Below are 19,134 nucleotides of genomic sequence, written 5' to 3' on the forward strand. Positions count from 1 at the left end.
CTTGAAAACAGCCTGCAATGAGCCTGCAATGAGCCCTACAAAGGCATTTCACGGAACATACGATTTTAAGCTTGAACAGAAATCTCTTCATGCAGGTTTCCTTTTGACAAAACTCAACATATGGAGCTAAAAAATGTAGTCTGTGTTCCCCTGCTGAACCTCTGGAGGTTGTTTTTGAGGATACAGTGAAGAGAAGTACTCCTGACATTACTGCAACAATATCCTCCATAACAAGGAAAAGAAGAGAACAGTCTCTTCAACCTTTATGACAGCATGACACAGCTCTCTCTAGCTTTCTCAGCACCGTCCTCCTCTGACCTGATCATCATATAATGTTTCTCTGCCTCCTTTCTCTGGCAAAACAGTTGAGAAAAAAAATCCTCTAAAAGAATGGAATGGCTTGGTTTCCATGGCAACAGGGTTTTGCCATGATGGAGGTGAGGGCACTGCTGCCGGGTGTGCAACGGTAGTCACTGAGAGAGCATGTAGTGGTTATAAAGTCATGAATTCACACTTGTTATTTTCTGCAAAAAATGAATCGAGTGCCTTATTTAGAGCAACCGTATATTACTTTTAGCTGTAATAATTATGTTCTTCATAGAAGTGGGCGGAACGCGAACGTTTTGTCTGGTAGTTGAGTCAAATGACGCTCCCAACGCCCCCTTTATGTGAACGCTCACAGAGTGAACGCGCCTGAAGAGGAAAGCCTGGGTTAACTCTATGGAGTCTTGGGCTAGTTTGTCCATTTTTAATCCTTTTCATCCTGCCTGTATACACCACTTAAAAATGTTTAAATGCCATGTTGGTCGCATTTTTTTCAGCACAACCTCACCTATATAACCTAATAATTATTATTATCATCCTGACTTACCGGATCAACAGTTTGAACCCAAAACAAACAAAGAAAAAACAACATAAAATGTGATTTTGAATCAGGATTTTTTTTTAACTTCCAAAACACTATCATGCTCAATGAAGAATTTGAAACACTGCAAATGTGAACACAGGTTGCAAATATAGCATAAAAGAAGGTTACATCGAGTTCTATCATTTTATACAAAATATATTTGAGCTTGTCTCCAGTTTTACTTGGTATATCATCATCAAACTAAAACTGGCCTCATGGAGTTTACAGCCAGAACTTTAGAGGTAAATTTACGGTAGGGCTCAATGCTGTTTTGCTTTTGGTGACTCCAAATGGTTAACTGAGAAAGTTGATAACCACCTTCATGACACCACTTACCATGACTGTTGTTTTATTAGGCTCAGTGAAGCGAGAAAACGAGAAGATATCCTGGGTATGTTAAACTCGCTTTGTTGTACAGGGCTCAGGAGGAATCTGATTGTTTCGTTACAGGTGCGCGCGCGCACGCGCGTGTGTGTGTGTGTGTGTGTGAGTGAGCTAATGAGGTCTCAAGAGAGGCAGCAGGTCATGTATAAAGGTGTGAATGAATATTATAGAGTCTTGTATTAATGCAAATGGAAATCAATGAAGATTCAAGACTCAGCTTCAGTAGGCCTACATGGAAGCATTTATGGAGCAGAAACATTATAATAACCACAAAATACATCACAATCTGCTTAATAAGCACTCCAAAACAAACTACAATAATCAATTTGTTTTTATCATCCTAACAGAAAAACCCATGTATGACATACAAACCTGAAAAAATGAAACACTAAAAACCAGTATGAATTCTTTGGATTTTTGGGTGTGTTTACTGCATGATCAGACTTTAGTTCCATTAAATTGAACCATTTTCCACAAATTTATATTTAGGTATACATTGATGTTACCAGACCACGGCTGAATAAATGTAAACAAAAGAGAAGAAGGGCTTAGTTTTAGAGTTGAAAAGATTTGCAAGAGTCACAACTTCAGTGCAAAAAGTTAAGAAAATCAATCAAAATAACAAAAAGCTTGTTTATTCACTTTAGGTCTCTGGCTTTTGAGAGTTTGTCTATAAAAATCCAAATAACTCTCAAATGTGTTCATATATCTGACAAACTACCACAGAAATGGCTAGAAAGAAGCAGCTGAGTAAAGAAACAAGAATACAGATTTATACATTAAGGAAAGAAGGAAAGAGAAAGAGAAATTTCAAAACGCCTAATGGTGTCCAACAAAGGAGTTCACAACACACTGAAGAGACAAGATGAAACTGGAAGTTGTGGTGATAGAAAAAGGTCTGGAAGAAAGAGGTTTACTACAAAAGTAAAGGATAAACATATCATTGTCACCAGTAAGAGAGACAGGCGAAAAACAGCAACATGAATAAAGGAGGAAATCAACATGACAAGGTCAAAATCCATATCTCTGACAACTGAAAAGACGTTTAAGAAAGGTTGGTCTAAAGGGTTGTATCGGAAAAAATCTGAAAAAAAAAAACGACTTTGTCCAAAGAACAAAAGGAAAAAGAGATACGAGTGGGCAAAAGCACATAAAAATTGGACCTATGATGACTGGAAACAAGTTCTCTGGACCACCGAAAGCAAATTTGAACTATTTGGTTCAAATCACAGAATCTGTCCAGAGACAAACTGGTGACGTCTAAAAACCTTGCATAACACTGACAATAAAGCATGGAGGTTTAGGGATGTTTTGCAGGTGATAGAGTAGGAGATCTGTTTGAAGTAAAGGGTATCATGAAGAAGGAACCGTATCACTCTATCCTCCAGCATCATGCAGTTCCATCTGGACTAAGACCTGCAGGTCGAAAAATATGTTTTAAAGCAAGATAATGAACCTAAGCATTCTTCCAAGCTCTGTCAGGGTTACCTAGACTAAAAAGAACAGGAAGGTGTTCTTCAAAAGATGGTTTGCCGCCGCCGCCCCAGTCTCCAGACCTCTCTCCTATTGAGTTTGTGTGGGACGAAATGGATTGATCATCGCCCCACAAATCAACAGTCTCTCATTGATGAACTTAAGAAAGCTAGGAATGCAATTAATGGCACATACTTTAAAAAAAACTTGAGGAACAAATGCCTCATATATGCAATGCTGTTGTTAAAGCCAGAGGTACTTTGAAGAAAGCAAAATCTAAGCAAGAAAAACCCAAATAAATATGTTAAAATGGGTTCTGATAAGTGATTCTTTACATAATAATCATGTTTATTTTGTTGCAAAGTATACCAATGAAACTATGATAACTTTTTGTAGAAATTTTATCTGGCTTCCAAACTTATATATAATAAGACATATACATACATTATATACATACATTTCTGCAATTTGTTTATTAATAATATATATTTATTATTAATATATATTTTTGTGTTTTTTTGTTTTCCTGCTTTGCATTTTACAGATATTGCACATTGGAGAATGTCTGCAGTGTGAAGGTGTCCAAATCGAAGTTGCTATTTGCAGTGGTGTTTATTTGAATTTTATGTTTGCATCTGCCAATAGATCAACACGTAACAGTAGTCATAATACAGTGATATGTTTATTCCACTACAGGAGTGTCAATTAGGTGGAAAAAATTATTTGCATATATCGGTACTGTCATCGGCATTCGGCCAAAATTGAATATTAAGCATCCCTGTATGTGTGACATACATGTCACAAACTTTCACTACTGAAGTAATATAACAGGCTGGATTCTTCCCCCAAAATTGTTTGATTCAATAATATTGTCAGATATGAAACAGCACTGAAGGTCTAGATAGATAGATAGATAGATAGATAGATAGATAGATAGATAGATAGATAGATAGATAGATAGATAGATAGTATTCAGAGTGTTTGGTTTTGTGCTGAATTGTTCCCATAGCTTAAAATAGAATTAAAATATTGATCTAATAACTCGGTCCTCAAGCTGTCCATTCACAGTGAGAGGCTCTTATATACAGTAGGATGGAGAGGAAGAATAGAGGGGGAGGAGAATAGCTGACAAAACAGAGGGAGGAGATTCAAAATCGTCAGCAAACAGGCATTCATGCTTTCTCCCCGATTTCCTCTCTCTCTCTCTCTCTCTCCCCACAGTTGTCTCTCTCTCTCTCTCTCTCTCTCTCTCTCTCTCTCACCTCTCTCCTTCTATACAGAGAAGTCAGCCAATGCATCAGCTTTCAGCTCATCTGGCATCCGCTCTTATTTCCCCCTCTGCCTCAGTTCCTCACTTCTCTCCGATCTCTGCTGACTGGTACCTCTATTTCATCCCTTCTTCTACCTCTTCTTACCTCCTGCATCCTCCTCATCCTCCGCCATGGTGAACAGATAACCATCCGGCCATCCTGACACTATGGGTGCCTGCTTCTGCAAAGGTCACAAAGGTCAGTGCTACCCGTTTGTGTCTATATTTAAGGGTTGGATTAACCTGCAGGAAGCGTTGCAAAAACAAACATCAGAGGAGCAGAACTCTTTCAGAAAGTTACATCATGCTCTGCATGTGAGAATATAGAAAATCAGAGTAAATTAAAGCCCCCTGAGGTGTCGATAACCACCTTGGTTACATTTTCAGCCTGGCAGAAGTGTTTTACATGTGAAGGATGATGCAGAGCACAAATACTGCCATTGAAAACTTGTTTTCATCTGCTCTTCCGTTGCTATTCTTGAGCTGAGTGAATCCGTGGAGATTGGTTTGGAATGACTTGAGGTTGATGAGAGGGATTTTGAGGATCAGTGGACGACAACCGTGGCTTCAGGATGTGACAGCTCCATCCGAAGCTCATCTCCCAACTTGTCGTGGCATGAAGATGTGACTTGGGTTGCAATTTTCTCCCAGTGGAAATACTGTAGTGTTTGTCGTCTGGATGAAATAGTGATCCTTCAGCTGGCAGCAGCCCTCTTTCAAGTAGAACAAAAGCACTAATCTGTGCTGTCAAAATAAAAGATCAAATGAAATACAATTTGATTTAAGGTGTACCAGCTTTCTGTGATAACTCCAAAGAACAATCTACTTGTTATTTTTTCAGTACGTGACATTCATAAACATTATGTTCAGCCTGAGTTTGTGATAAAGGCTTACAATATTTTGTGAGACAGAGTGCTTTTTTTCCCTTTTTTAACAAGGTGGAGGGGTGATGAGGGCTGAGCTTTCAAGCTGGGAAGAAAGAGGGAAGGCAGCTGTGAGGCTCCAGACAGACAGCTCACAGAACAGCGGGAGTGTGTTCAAGTCTGTGTGTGTGTGTGTGTGTGTGTGTGTGTGTGTGTGCATGTGTGTGTGTGTGAGTCAGGGTGGGATTTAACCCCACAAGGACAGCAGAGGCGTCATGATGGGTTTCTTGACCTGCTAATAGCATTTGATGAGGCCAGAGACCACAGACAGCGGGCTGTGTGTGTGTGTGTGTGCTGGCGATCGTGACTTAAGTAAATGGAAGGGTATCACTCGCCTCCTGTTGGTGTCGCGTTTCCATGGCGACGGCCAATTGTGTTGATGACACCTCCCCGGGGAAACCCCAGGCGTGTGTTTGTGTTCCTGTGTGAGTCCGCCAACCTCTCCAATGATGTTAATTCTCTCTGGCTTTAAACTGCTCTTCATTTCCTCTTGCCATTCATATGAACCTCATCATCATCAATTACAAAGCTAATAGCCCGAGTGGGTCAGTGTTAAAGTTAAGTATGCAGAGGCTCCAGTTAAATGACTGTATGAGTCTCTCATCCATTATATGAGTGTTCGTTTGATCCCCGGCCAGTAGAAAGAACTGGGTTTTAGCTTTATAAATGCACACACACACACTAATGTTAGATGCATGCTGTATGTGTGTGTGTGTGTGTGTGTGTGTGTGTGTGTGTGTATGTGGTTCCCTACAGAGCTCCACCATGCCATGACAGCACAGCAGGACCAGACTGTGGAGGGTCAGCCATCCTCTTTCAAGGTCAGTAATAGCCCTCACACTTATCCTCAGTGTCTCAGACTGAAAGCAACAAGTATCAGTTTTTGGGTTCAGCAGAAATATGAAAGTTTTTACTTTTCTTTTCTTTTTTTACTTTACTTACTTGTGTTGTGTACTGTGAGTTACCCCAAGTAATGGGGAGGCAATTTATTGAGTGACAAAAGCTAAATTCTATTCACGCATCACAGACAGTTATCATTCTCTCATTTACTTCCTTCCCTCTCCTTCTTTTCCGTCCTCCTTATTTCTCTCTTTACTGAGGACTAATTTTTGACCAATAGACTTGCACATGGGCCAACACCCTCCTACTCCACTCATTAATGCAACACAATCGCTCGCTGTTGTTGGTCATTTTAAACACATTTTGCCACGTATAACATCATTTTTTAATTTTGTACACAACAGTGGGAGTTTGAAGGAGACTTGCATTTTTATATTTTTTGAAACCATTCCACCCATGCAATGAGCCCCTCAACAGATGGAATAAGGACAGTACACTTAAAATGTCCAAAGAGCTGTAGTATGAGATCACCACAGATCTATATGCATTCCTAATACCATTAGAGATAAGTATGAAAATAATTTTCTGTGATTTGGGGGAACTGGCACAGTTCTGCTAATTCAATAAGAGTAAAGTAAACGAAATGTTCACATTATCTTCTCTCTCCAAATTGATCTGGAATTAATTCAACACAAACAGCACAGCTGCAGGTAATTTAGCTTTTATTACCTGCCTGATGATATGTTACTGCACAGTGGGATAAGTGTAACTGTCCAGCTCCATTTTATGGTTAATATCACACTCACCATAGCTACAGCACTTTACAAGTCCTTACAATTTAAAGCAGAACATTTACTCTTGTTAATGTAGGTCGAATATGTGTATTTCGTTACTGTTTTGACTCAATTTACGTACTTTGACTGAGCTTTGTGTAGCTAATGATGCTAACTTCATGGAGCTTACATAGCTCAATAGCCTTCACATTTGTACCTTTTCCATCAGTATTTGAGTCAAATGTACACAACACTTCTATCAAATTCTGGAAGGCAAGTAGAGTAAAGATGAACTAACTTACAACGAGGTAATTTAATTAAGTTATTGTTTTGTATTTAACATTTTGATGTTTAGCTAACTGTAGCTAATGTTGCTAGGTGGCTAACAAATATATTATTGCCACTAAACATTTTGTTATTACTGACTTTTATCAAAGTAGGATTTGTCCGATAGTTTATGAATGCTGGGTGAATTATATTATCATAATATTATATTACATTTACACCCAGGCTTTTTATTACCTTTTTATTTGTCTATTCAAGCTACTTTTTAAAATTATTTACAACAAATAAAATGTTATATCTGCCAAACCATGTCTTACAATGATTATTTAATGATACATTTCGAATATAATTATATTAAATGACAATTGTTAGGGGCAGTTTCTGAGATGGAAGTACAGAATATAATCTCCCTGGTTTGCAGTGACCGCACATCTGGCAACGAACCAGCAGTTTATTGATGTGAGAAAAAATAAAACAGAAACAAATTGAATTTACCCAAGAGAACACTCAGTTTCTCTGCTATACTCATTTTAGATTCGAGTGACATTTACGCAGAATTGTATCATTTCTAAAACTTAATTTGGACTGCTTTTCTACTGTTTGAAGTGGAGCCATGCACTAATGTGTAATCATGTATTTATTTCTGGATGAAGAAAAAAAAAAAGGCTTGAACATTTTAGTGCCAGTTCAATAATATCAAACCAAGAGAAATGTATTTGAAGTGCAGTTTCTCTTTTCACATTGACTGCAGCTACTTGAGTGTAAACACCATACGGGTTTGAGTTTAAAATACCTTCCTTTGACTGGAGTGTGAATGCTGCAGGATTTCCACAAGAGCCGGCTGTTATTGTCATTATCACCATTTTGTGTGTGTGTGGGTTGAGTTATCACACATAGGAGGTGATTGCCTGAGGGGGGGTGTATGCAAATGTGCTTGTGTGTGTGTTTGTACGTGTGTATGTGTTGTTGTTTTGTGTATGGAAAGCTCATAACTGCACTCCTGGTGATTTGTAAGGATCAAAACATCATACAAAGGAGTTACCTGCTCCTCTGTTAGAAAATCCATGTCATGAAGCTAAAATGAAGCTATTGCATCAACCATAAGGATGTGATATTCTCCCTCTCTTTTTGTGCATCATGTTGTGCAGGATGGCCAGAATCCGTCAAACGGCAGTGTGGCAGATAAAAGCAGCGGCTATGATATCGGCGAGCTGGCCACCTCTTCTTTGATTGGTGAGACGAACACACAAACACACACACCTTCATGTCGTGTTTCATTATGAATCAGACATATGAGACTGGGAAAACAGCATGTGGGGAAATTGTGACACAGTAGTAAGCATGGGACGCTAGTAATGTAACACATATGATGTGAATATACCAAGACAGGCATGAGTAAACAATCAGGTGAGTCTGGCTTCTCTTCATGTTGGTGCCTCCTACTCTTTTTCTTCCCCCTTTCTTCATCCTGTCTGTCTGTTTGCTTCCCTCTCCCTCTGCGAGAGGTTAATTATCTGACTTAATGTGTTATGCCTTGCTGAACTTTTCCCCACTGAAAGCCCCTTTATTACCCCGACAGTTTAATCATGAAGGCAGTGAAAACCTCATGAATATGTTAGACAAACACAGACATTCAGGCAGACAGCGGAGAAGCTGACACCTGCCTTGGGAGTGACAGAGCCAGTCCAGTAAAAAAAAATAATAATAAAAATAGCTTTTTGACATTTACTCTGCCTTAATCTCTCGTCAGTCATCATTTAAATTGGCAGAGCAAGTTCTGCAGAGTTCGACAGTCGCAAAGTGCAGCTGACAACCTAACTGCTCAAATCAGATCACACTGTGCAAATTCAAATTTTATTGTACAAATATAATTATATTAGGACAAATTTGTTCTTCTTGTATAACACCAATGATAAATATATCAGACTGATGTGATTTTATTAACACCCAGTGGCTTAAGCCCTGCTAGCAAAACGCTCATTAGATTCCACAAATTCAATAGTGTTGCACCGAACAAATGAGTACATAACAATTTTGTTACTTTTTTCAGTCTAGTGGTGAGGGTTAACATGCAAAGTTTGTCTTGAAGTGGAAGTTACAAGGAAAAAGCGATTGCCATTGCTCAGCATATTTCATAGAGACATTGTTAGATCTTGCATGCAGTTTATAGAGTAAAGCATTCATCCTCAGGGGAGCATGAATGTGCGTGTCACATGTCATAGATTAAGATATTACCAAAGTTACTTACGAATTTAATTGGCCAGTTACCTATGACCTTGACAGGCCAACAGCTGTCTCGTTAGATGATTGTAATACACAATGTGTGTGTGTGTGTGTGTGTTGTTCTTACAGGCGCGTATCTATGAGCTACAAAGCCTAAACAAGATAACATACCTTACGAACACAAACTGTGCTGTCTCAGGCCTGTGAGAAAGAGAAAAGCTCATTGGCTACTACCTTATTATAATTATTTAAATATATCACACATATATATGTATGGATATGTTGCATTGGTATTTGGCCATGCTTGCGTTATGGCTCACCACTTTGGTCCAGACCGAAGTAACTCAACAAGTATTGATGGATTGGGGAAAATGTTGGTACTAAATTCATAATCCCTAGAGGTTGAAGCCTAATGTCTTGATCCTCATGATCCTCTGATTTATCCTTTAACATTAAGATTAGGATTAAGATTTCCTTTATTAGTCACACAATGGGGAAATTTCCAGAGTTACAGCAGCAAAGTGGATAACAAAATAACAATAAATAGTAAACAGTAGTATAAAATAGAAATATAAGAAAGGTATTAGCAAATAAACAAGTACAATTTTTTTTTTTTAAGTATTAACAATTTACAATAGAAACAAGTAGAAATATAAAACGCATTATTAATTTAAAACAAAAATCAAATAAAAACTTTAGGAACATTGTATACAATGTCAGCAGTTGGATATGGACCATTGCACAGAGAATATTGCACATTAAATTAATCAATTAATTAAATTAATTAACGCCACCTGGTGAACCTGACAGGATAATGCAAAGTTTCGGGCTTAGATGGGTCAGTTTTAAACAGTGTACAGCTCTGTTTTTAAATGAATGAGACCTTATTCGGGTTGGTCATGTGATTTTTTGGAGGGTGGTAAAGCCTGATGTCAAAACGTCTACATACTTCTGTTTTGAAAGGCTGACATTATGTCGAGCAGCCTACTTTGTGTAGTCGCACTGCTTAACATCAACATGTTAGCATGCTGACAATAGCATTTAGCTCAAAACAGCACTGTTCCCCGGGTCCTATGTTCCCCTCTTTGTATGAGACTGGGGAACATAGGACCCTTTTCCCCCACTTTTCCCAAAAAGGGTCCTATGTTCCCTGGTCTGTTACTTTTTCCACCATTACTGCCAAATTCCATGGCAAATAGGCTCTTGGTTTGATAAACTCTAACCCTAAAAGGAAAAAGCTAAGCCTTGATGCAAGACAATATGATTAGGGGTGGGAATATACAAACATGAGTAATCCTAGATTTAAAAGCAAAAAAATTAACTGCAAAGTAACCAGAAAGTAGCTGCTGTGCATCGGACCCAGGGAACATATGACCCCGCCTCACAGAGCTGCTAGCATAGCAGTCTTTTGTTGTCTAAAGGTCATCTAAAGGATATGGACTGAATTTATCAGCCCCCATTGTTTGGACCCTAATGGGGTTTTTTCATCACAGTCACGACTGCAGCTTTGATTGTCTTTGTTGTTTTTCATTGGTTCAGTCCACCACAGTTTGAAATCAACACCGGTTGCTTGCAAACAGCTGAATTACAGTATTTACCCCCTTTAGGGTGTGGTTAAAAGTTATTTTCAAGAATTATTCCCAAGTTGGCCATTAAATAACAGCTCTGAATGCGGCACCTACAGGTTTTATAACACTCCATGTTTGTTCATCCGCTCTGTTTCCACAACATACAGCAGGGAGTCGTGCCTCACATAACGCAATATACTCTATGTCTATTTTTGTAGAGGGAATTATTCCTTACTGACTCCGGTTTATTAAACTTGTAACCTGTGTTTACTGTAGCAACAGGATAAACAAGGCAGAGAAATCCAATAATTCCTTACAGCAACCAAGGAAACTCGATTGGCATCACCTGTCATATCAGATTTTGTAACGAGTTTAAGAAGAAAATGAAAATGGGATGATCATTACATTGTAACCATTAGTTTCACAAAAGCTTTTATTTTGTGGGTTTTTAACTACTGTCACATTGCATTGATCCCTTGGTTGGCAGGTTTAGGCTGCATGCTATAATCTAATTTCATGAAATGTCCTGGGGTTTTTTTTTTTTTTCATTTTGGCATTTTGGCATACTGATTAAATATTTCTTCTCACATGCAAACAACAAAAAAGGAGCTCAGGCTCCAGCAAGAAATGTTGGCATTTAATGTGTCTGATAACCACAGAAATGTGAAATTAGAAATTAGTGTTTTTTAAGCCAAACCCTGACCTATTTATCTAACCTAAGTGGTTTTGGTGCCTATGATTAACCAAAGTGTTTTTAAAGCGTCGAAAGCAGCGGTTGTTATGTGCCAACAGGTTACAGCGTTCACATCCAACACATTTTGTTTGGAAATGTTGACATGCGACATATCTGTGGTTTGCAGAAATGTGAACTGCCAACTTTTATTCAAGTGACTTGGGTGCAAAAAGAAATCCATATAGTTAGTATTGGAAAGTAAACATTTACTCAAGTACTGTACTTAAGTGCAATTTTAATGTACTTTCACTTTATTTCCATTTTATGTAACTTTATATTTCTACTTCACTACATTTCGAATCAAATATTGTACTTTTTACTCCACTACATTTAACTACCAGCTTTAGTTACTTTTCAGGTTGAGATTTAATATAAAAACATGATGAATTTAAAGTGATTAGACTTTTTTAAACATTTTTTTAATTAAACCTCATAACAGGATACTAAGTCGTTTAAATGAGCCCTACCTTGAGAAAATTAAAACGCTGCTTACATAAATGCATCAATAATAATAATCCTATAATATATTTGGAATATATAAAATCTGAGTGAGTTCATTCTGCATAATGAGTACTTTTACTGTTGATACTTTAAGTGCATGTTGATGCTGATACTTTTGTATTTTTACTTGAGTAAGTTTTGAATGCACTGGACTTTTACTTAAGTAAGGTGTCTGAATACTTCTTCCACCACTGCATATAGTTTAATATATAATTTATGTTGGGTTATTTGAATCGTTCGTTGGCTGCAATATACCTACAAATCAACAGAGAAATGTAGTCTAGCTTGCTGCTGCCCACTGCATTCAGAGGGACGCATTGAACACATTATTATTCTGTGGTGTGTGATATGTTTTGGTCCTTTTCACTCTGCAGCGTGCAGATAGCTTAAATAGATGGAAACGTAGCTTCTTCAGCATCGAGCGTCTGCCAGAACAGAGTCATAACAGAGTCGTCAGGGTGAGACAGCAGTGGGCGTCACAGTACACAACAAAACACAGAAAGAGTCTTTGGGTGTTGAGCCTAAATGAAAATAACCTGTCTGGATGTTTTTCTCAGTTTCAATTAGCCTTGGCTGCCAACTCACTTGGCTCTTTTATTTAATATAAATTATTATACCCATTTCTCTCTGAGCTACCTCTGCTCCTCTCTTAATAATATTGTTCTGCCTGTTTCTTTAACCTCCTCATTCCCTTCTTCCACCTTTGCCTTTTAGACCTTTCCTTTTCTTTTTTTTCTGTCTCTTTACATCAGTTTAATTTACCTGTTCTGCAATATGACCAAGATGTGCTGGTCACTTCAGCTCTTCTTTTCCCCAGACCTTTCTACCCCTGTCTCTTTTGATTAAAAGAAATCATGGCTCCTTTGTAGTTTTGCCCGGTGATTCCACAGTTTATGAATAACATATTACTGTAGAGATACAGGGACACGGCTCCTCTATTAGAGGCTGCTTAACAAGACGGGTTATGAATAACATATTAATGTGGAGATACAGAGACACAGCAGCTCTATTAGAAGCTGCTTAAGAAGAAGAATTTGGTTAAAGCAACAGATCTTTCGATTTTAAGGCTTGGATTTGAGTCAGTCACAATAATGAAAACTTGAGGTTTGACTTGGACTTGACAGTCATGACTTGGAAACAGATTGGAAACAGATTTACAGAGAGGCCTTGCCTAGTCACACAGCTTGAATGTTTAATTACCTTTGCCAAGGAGTCAGTGCCAAAAAGCCAAGGATGTGTTATATTTGAATAATTATAATCAGATCAGATGGTCAATGTGTTTTGCTCCACTCTAGCTTTCCTCTTCCCCACAGGCCTGTGAGAAACTTAAAAGCTGTATTTTATCATGTTTAGGCTTAACTCATAGATATGCGCCTGTAGGACAACACACACACACACACACACACACACATTGTGTACCACAATCATCGAATGAGACTTGGACAGCTGGACGCCTGTCCACATCATTGGTAACTGGCCAATAGAACTCGGATTACGTGTAAATCCAATCTGTACAGGGCAGGCCCAGCCAAAGAAAGATGAAATGCTAATTATTAAAGAAATCGGGGCTCATTCTGACTGGGATCCTGCGTCCAGTGTTGCATAACTTTACCTGTGACCTAAATAAAGGCCTGCTGCAATAAGAACAGACTTTTTTCTCCAGTTGTGTTTACTCTTGGGCTTCCAATCAACAAACCTGAAACCTTTACAGATGTTATTTGAATTACCGTCATTTAACTGGAATTAACATCCTGTTTTTACGTTACCAACTGGTATTAACGTCTTCCTTGTAACTTCTTCACTTTTGGCATTTACTTGTATTTATTTTACTTTTTAAAACAGTCCTTTATAACACCTAACCAGTCACTTTTTGCCCTTACCTTAGATAAGTAGTTTTGCAGCCTGAACTGAACAAAACAACAGCCTGAACTAAACTGAAATTTAAATGTAAAGAAAAAGAGTAACGGCTATTGAATGGGCTGATAACAATGTATTGGACCTACTAGAAGGTGGAACAGGCCCATACTGGCCCATACTTGTGGGATGGTAAGGGCTCATAAATGACCAAGCAGTGATGTAATGTCTAGATTGGTTTGACCTATCCACCACCCCACCTAAGCAAAAGCCTCACTACGACAATGAGAGGTTGCAAGCTATTGCGTGGGTTACCTCCTAATTACAGAGCATTACGTTGTATGAGTACAAGTACGATCAGTGAACGAGAACATAGTGTTTTTTTTATCGACAAGAGCTCCTTCACCGGAGTGTTGTCCGCAATAAACAAGAAAATGTATAACTCTCAAATATTACCCTGGGTGCTGGAACACTTTAATTTTCAATCTTTTTCAATTTGTTTCCTACAGAACTCTGTATCAGAAGGCAGCTGCAGAAACACCTCTTTCATGTTTCAGGTTATGCAAATCTGAACTAAATGCTCACCTGCAAAGTCTAAATTATGCTCAAAGTGTCTCAAGTATAACCATTTATGATTCCTCCTTTTATTTTGCCATTTACAAATCCCTGTGGCATTTTTCACACATCTCTATCCCCTACCGTACACCATTTAATGTTGCTCATCACTATCTTTTCATCAAACTCTCTCAGCTACCACATGTACTGTATGTCGAGCTAATCCACTTGATCAAGATCTCCTCCTCACCTTATTCAGGTCTGGTGGCCACGATAAAGGAGCATATCACCAAGCCGACAGCGATGGCCCAGGGCCGAGTTGCTCACCTGATTGAGTGGAAGGGTTGGGGTGGAGGCAGCGAAGCCAGGGGAGGCGGTGGTGGGTGGAGCGGGGCCCGGCGGGGCATCGGGACAGAGCTGCAGGAGGATGAACAATTCTACTCCCAAATGACCGACGAGATCAAGGAAGCTCGCTTCGCTGCAGGTGAGACAGGATTGAATTCAAGATGTGGTCAGTGGAGATGATGTGATGTTCAGTCAGATCCCTGTGGGCTTTTGTTTCTGTTTCACTGGCTTGTGCAGAGGAGGTGAAAAAAAAAAATCAATAGTGCTTAAGATGTTCAATGACAGCGACTCAAAACTAGTGCACTTATTCGATTTCCCCTTTGTTTGTCACAGTGGTAGACAGACCAGGTGAAAAACAAACAACTGGGGCTCGACTTCTGAGAAAAGGTGGATAAGATGTGTTTGCTTCACAGGTGTAGCAGAGCAGTTCGCCCTGGCTGAGGCGTGCATGAATGTGTGGTCCATGAATGACGGCTTAGAGCAGCCCTCCACCAGTTTACAAGGTTCGTCATGTAAAAGGATCACTCAGTGGTTTTCCTTTTGGTCTGAAACTTCTTTGATGATGATGCATTTCTGCTATTAGCCTCTGTCTGGGTTTGGATGATTTTAATCTAAAAGTTCTAGTTATTTTACCTTGAAGTCTTTTCTTTAAGGCTGTTGATGGATTTTGGAGACAAATGAGACATAACAGATGAAAGAAGCAATGGATAATTTTGTTTTTTAAAGCCTTTTAACTCTTGGATAATCACAGTCTCATGAAACTTTACAACCATAAACTAGAGACCTAGAGCATTCAGGGGAGCTGCAGCTTTCCTAGGTATATTGCCAATAAGGGGGTTTCTCAGCAGTTTGAAGAACTGAAGTGCTCGTCATGCAATCACTGAAAATACAGAAATCTCCAAAATGGCCAAAGTTTTTGAACCCAAATCACAGCATGGATTCTTCTATGTTGTTCCAAAGGTCTTGGCATAGTTATGTTATATTCTGGAAGGTTTTTTGACCATTTTGATCCATTATCCATATGAATCAAACTGCATTTCCGCAACAATTGTGTCAAAACAAAATTTGCTGCAACAACTTATGGGACATATTTGAACATGGAAATTGACTTCAGATTTTGACCAGAAAAACTTGACACAGTGATGTAGTGCTGCAAATTAATCTTCAGGTTCACAGCTTTCAGATGATGTAACCACTTCTATGTGGCATTTATTGTTGACCTGCCATTTCCCTCTAAACATCCACCGCCCACAACCACCAATTCTCAAAAAAGGACCTTGAATGGTAACTGCATAAAAGTTCATGGAGCTGTCAATGATCCAATTAAAGTCTGTGCTATTTCTATAATCTACCAGTGTGAAGAGCTTCAGTTTCTCTACAGCCTGAGAGCATGCAGCTGTCTGTTAGTCATACTTAAAATAATATTTTTAGGGTTTTAGAATAGCAACCTTTTGACTCATACTGTTATTATCCTCCTCAGCAGCACAAAGCCACTTCTTGTCTCAGTTCCTGCTGGACGGCGGAAGCGTCAGCGTCCCTCAGCACCTGTACAGCATCCACGCCCAGACTTATGGCAGCACCATGGCTGCCAACCTGGTCCTCCCGCCAACAGTTGACTCCATTTCCCAGACGTCCAACGTCCAGCAGGACAGAAGCACCGTAACTGCAGAGGCAGCTGTCCGACACGTAGACAGCAGCTCGCTATCTGAGGATGACGTTTTTTATAACTGAGCTTAACAGGAGAACAAGCCAGCAATCTTGATGGCGATCTGAGCCTGAGCCTTACTAAGAGGACTTGAGTCTCAGTCACCAGCACTGACTGATACAAAAACGTAACATCTGTGAGAGATCTCAAGAGATAATTCCTCAAATGGCTTTTCTGGGAGGGTGTCAGCACCTGGTCTCCAGATTCAAACTTTCTCCCCCATCGAGACGTACACTTTTCTGAATGTACATAGTTCCCCTGCTACATTTTAATTTTTTATTCAGTGTACAAACACTTTCACATTATAGCTAGAACTGAACTGTGAAGTCAACTAATACCTGTGTAAATATCTTATTAAACATTAATTTTAACATATGTGCAGTACAAGGCTGTCTGATTCTGTTTTCAATCCCTTTATGAAGTGAAAAGTGAATGTGAAGGGTAAACCTGAATGTGTCTGGACCAAGAGAGATGTCTGTCGTAAAGAAGCCCAATTAACTGTCTGAGTCTCAGCTATGATTAGCTATCATTCACACTTCTCTGAGAGCGACGAGTGCAGGAGAGCGGTGCAGAGAAATGATGGAAAACAGAGAGACAGAAGGACACAGAAGGCATCAGCGTGCATGTGGTCAGTGTGTATTGCTGTGTGTGTGTGTGTGTCAGGGTGAGAGATGGTTAGTGTTACTTGTTGTGGTGATTCTTTTAGCACAGGTTTACATCAAATAACTTTCCCCTTTTGTCATCTCAAGAGTAACTCAAACAGAAAAACTGTGCAGCATGGCAAGGCGTTCATATCCATAATGATACAAAATCCTGAAGCGGAACAGTCAACTGATTTGAGGCCAAGTTAGTTTTGTTGGTTTTGCTCTGCAAAGAAAAGATGGCAGCACCAAAATTGGTCAGTCTCAATCTAGCCACCTGCAAGTTATTGGAGTGTTGTGTCTTTTTGTATAGACATACTGTCTGAACACCCAGCAGGAAACAGCAAACAGGAGAGGAGCTTTTATATGATAAGATTAGTTTCCTGTTGCGTTTAGAAGCTTAAGAAATAAATGTTCTTTTTAGTAGAATTTAAAGTCTTTAGAAAATGAGTTGCACAGATTTAACAACAGTCACGTCTTTTGATAATTATCACCCCTAAAGCCTTAATTGTTATTTTTGGCATTGTGATGCCTCCATGGTCCAAGATCTTAACCTTTGTGTTGTCTTAGGGGTCAAAAATGACCCGCCACTATGTTTAACAGCAGAGGAAACCCCCTTAATGATCTTTTTTCAACTTATGACATGAGAAAAAGTCAAACATTGCCTTTTTTCACATTTCCATGAAAGCTGTTCACCAACAGGAGACAAATCTTGTCTTTAGTTTATGCATGCATGTGCCCAAAAATATGTTTAGACATATGCAGTACCTTTAGCAATAGAAATAATAGAAATAAACCCCTACTTTAGTAAAACAATAAACCAATTATGACCGGTGTGTTGTAATAAAAATAAGTGGATTCCACTGATACAATCCTGCACTCTAAGGGGGAAAACCTCAATATTCACAAAGTTTGTGATTTATGACAGGTTGTTTCTTAATGCAAAATAGATTTGGGTCAAGCTGCTTTATTTAAGGGGTTTAGTGAAGGTGGGTCATTTAAGACAACACAAGGGTTGATAACTGCTTTGGTGAGTGTAACATCAACTGATAGATATGGTGGTTAAAGTATGAAAACCTTATTTGAAGGAGCAGTGTGTAGGATTTAGTGACACATAGTGGTGAGGTTGCAGATTGCAGCCAGCGGAATATCTCTTTCCTTACCCCTGCCTCTTATTTTATTTTTATTTCCATTTCCATTTCTGCCAATAGAGTTCCATAAACACGACACACTGCTCCTTTAAAATCTGCCTCCAGTGCACAAACATATTGTATAACGATGTGAGGGCAGACATTTACTTTTTAACATGGACAGAATATATCATAAAGATTTTTAGTCAAGAAAAGTGTTGAATTTTTCCCTCTATGCTTTCTTTTGGTAGATTCCTTTATCACCACAAGTTATTCTTTTTGTAAAACATTTTTATTTTTATTTGATTTGTGATGCTTGTGATATAGTGTTCACATTTTAATGATCACATCAGAAAAGCAGTAAAGATAATTTGGCTGCAATCAAGATTTGATTAAGCTGAGCAGTCAACTCTTTAACTATGTTCCTTTCACACGTGCACTGCACACTGAAATTACCTTGACAAAATTGTAAAAAAACAAACATCTAAAGCAGAGGAAAGACATGTCTCACAGCCGATAAATCATCAGATGCATTTAAGCAATGACAAGAGACTTGGTTGATCATGAACAAAATATCAAGCTGCAACATGACAATCTCCTGCTGTTTGCTACATGTGTTAAAGAACAAGTTATAGTTCATGTAAGAAAATTGCTCAAGATGAATATTGAATATTAGAAATCACTCAATATACTTATAATTATATATATTTCAAAGCCACTACTTGTTTTTGCAACCAGTACATGAATGGTAGGGGGGCTGGAATGATGCCAACGTCAGCTAACGCTAGCGCTAGCTTGGTTAGCAAAGGATCATCTTTCTCAGGGCCGGCTCTCGGCATAGGCGACATAAGCGGTCGCCTAGAGCACCATCTGCTGGAGGGGTGCCGCCAGTCACCCTTGAGAGAGAAAAAAAACAAAACAATAATAATTTTCGATGCCCATTGTTGCCCTACCTTCGTGTTTTGTCTTGAATATTATAAATATT

The 19,134-nt window shown here is 38.8% G+C and overlaps 1 protein-coding gene across 1 annotated transcript; it reads left to right on the plus strand.

The window, feature by feature from the left end:
- The first annotated feature begins 4,159 nt into the window (after positions 1-4,159).
- On the plus strand, positions 4,160-16,765 carry fam131c (family with sequence similarity 131 member C). The gene is made up of 6 exons (XM_059333489.1): positions 4,160-4,272; positions 5,753-5,817; positions 8,043-8,127; positions 14,588-14,812; positions 15,087-15,176; positions 16,154-16,765. Exons 1-6 carry the CDS (start codon positions 4,242-4,244, stop codon positions 16,402-16,404), a joined length of 747 nt encoding a protein of 248 aa, XP_059189472.1. The 5' UTR covers positions 4,160-4,241; the 3' UTR covers positions 16,405-16,765.
- Positions 16,766-19,134: the final 2,369 nt, after the last annotated feature.

This window comes from Centropristis striata, chromosome 5, assembly GCF_030273125.1.
Source record: "Centropristis striata isolate RG_2023a ecotype Rhode Island chromosome 5, C.striata_1.0, whole genome shotgun sequence".
Classification (NCBI taxonomy): Eukaryota; Metazoa; Chordata; class Actinopteri; order Perciformes; family Serranidae; genus Centropristis; species Centropristis striata.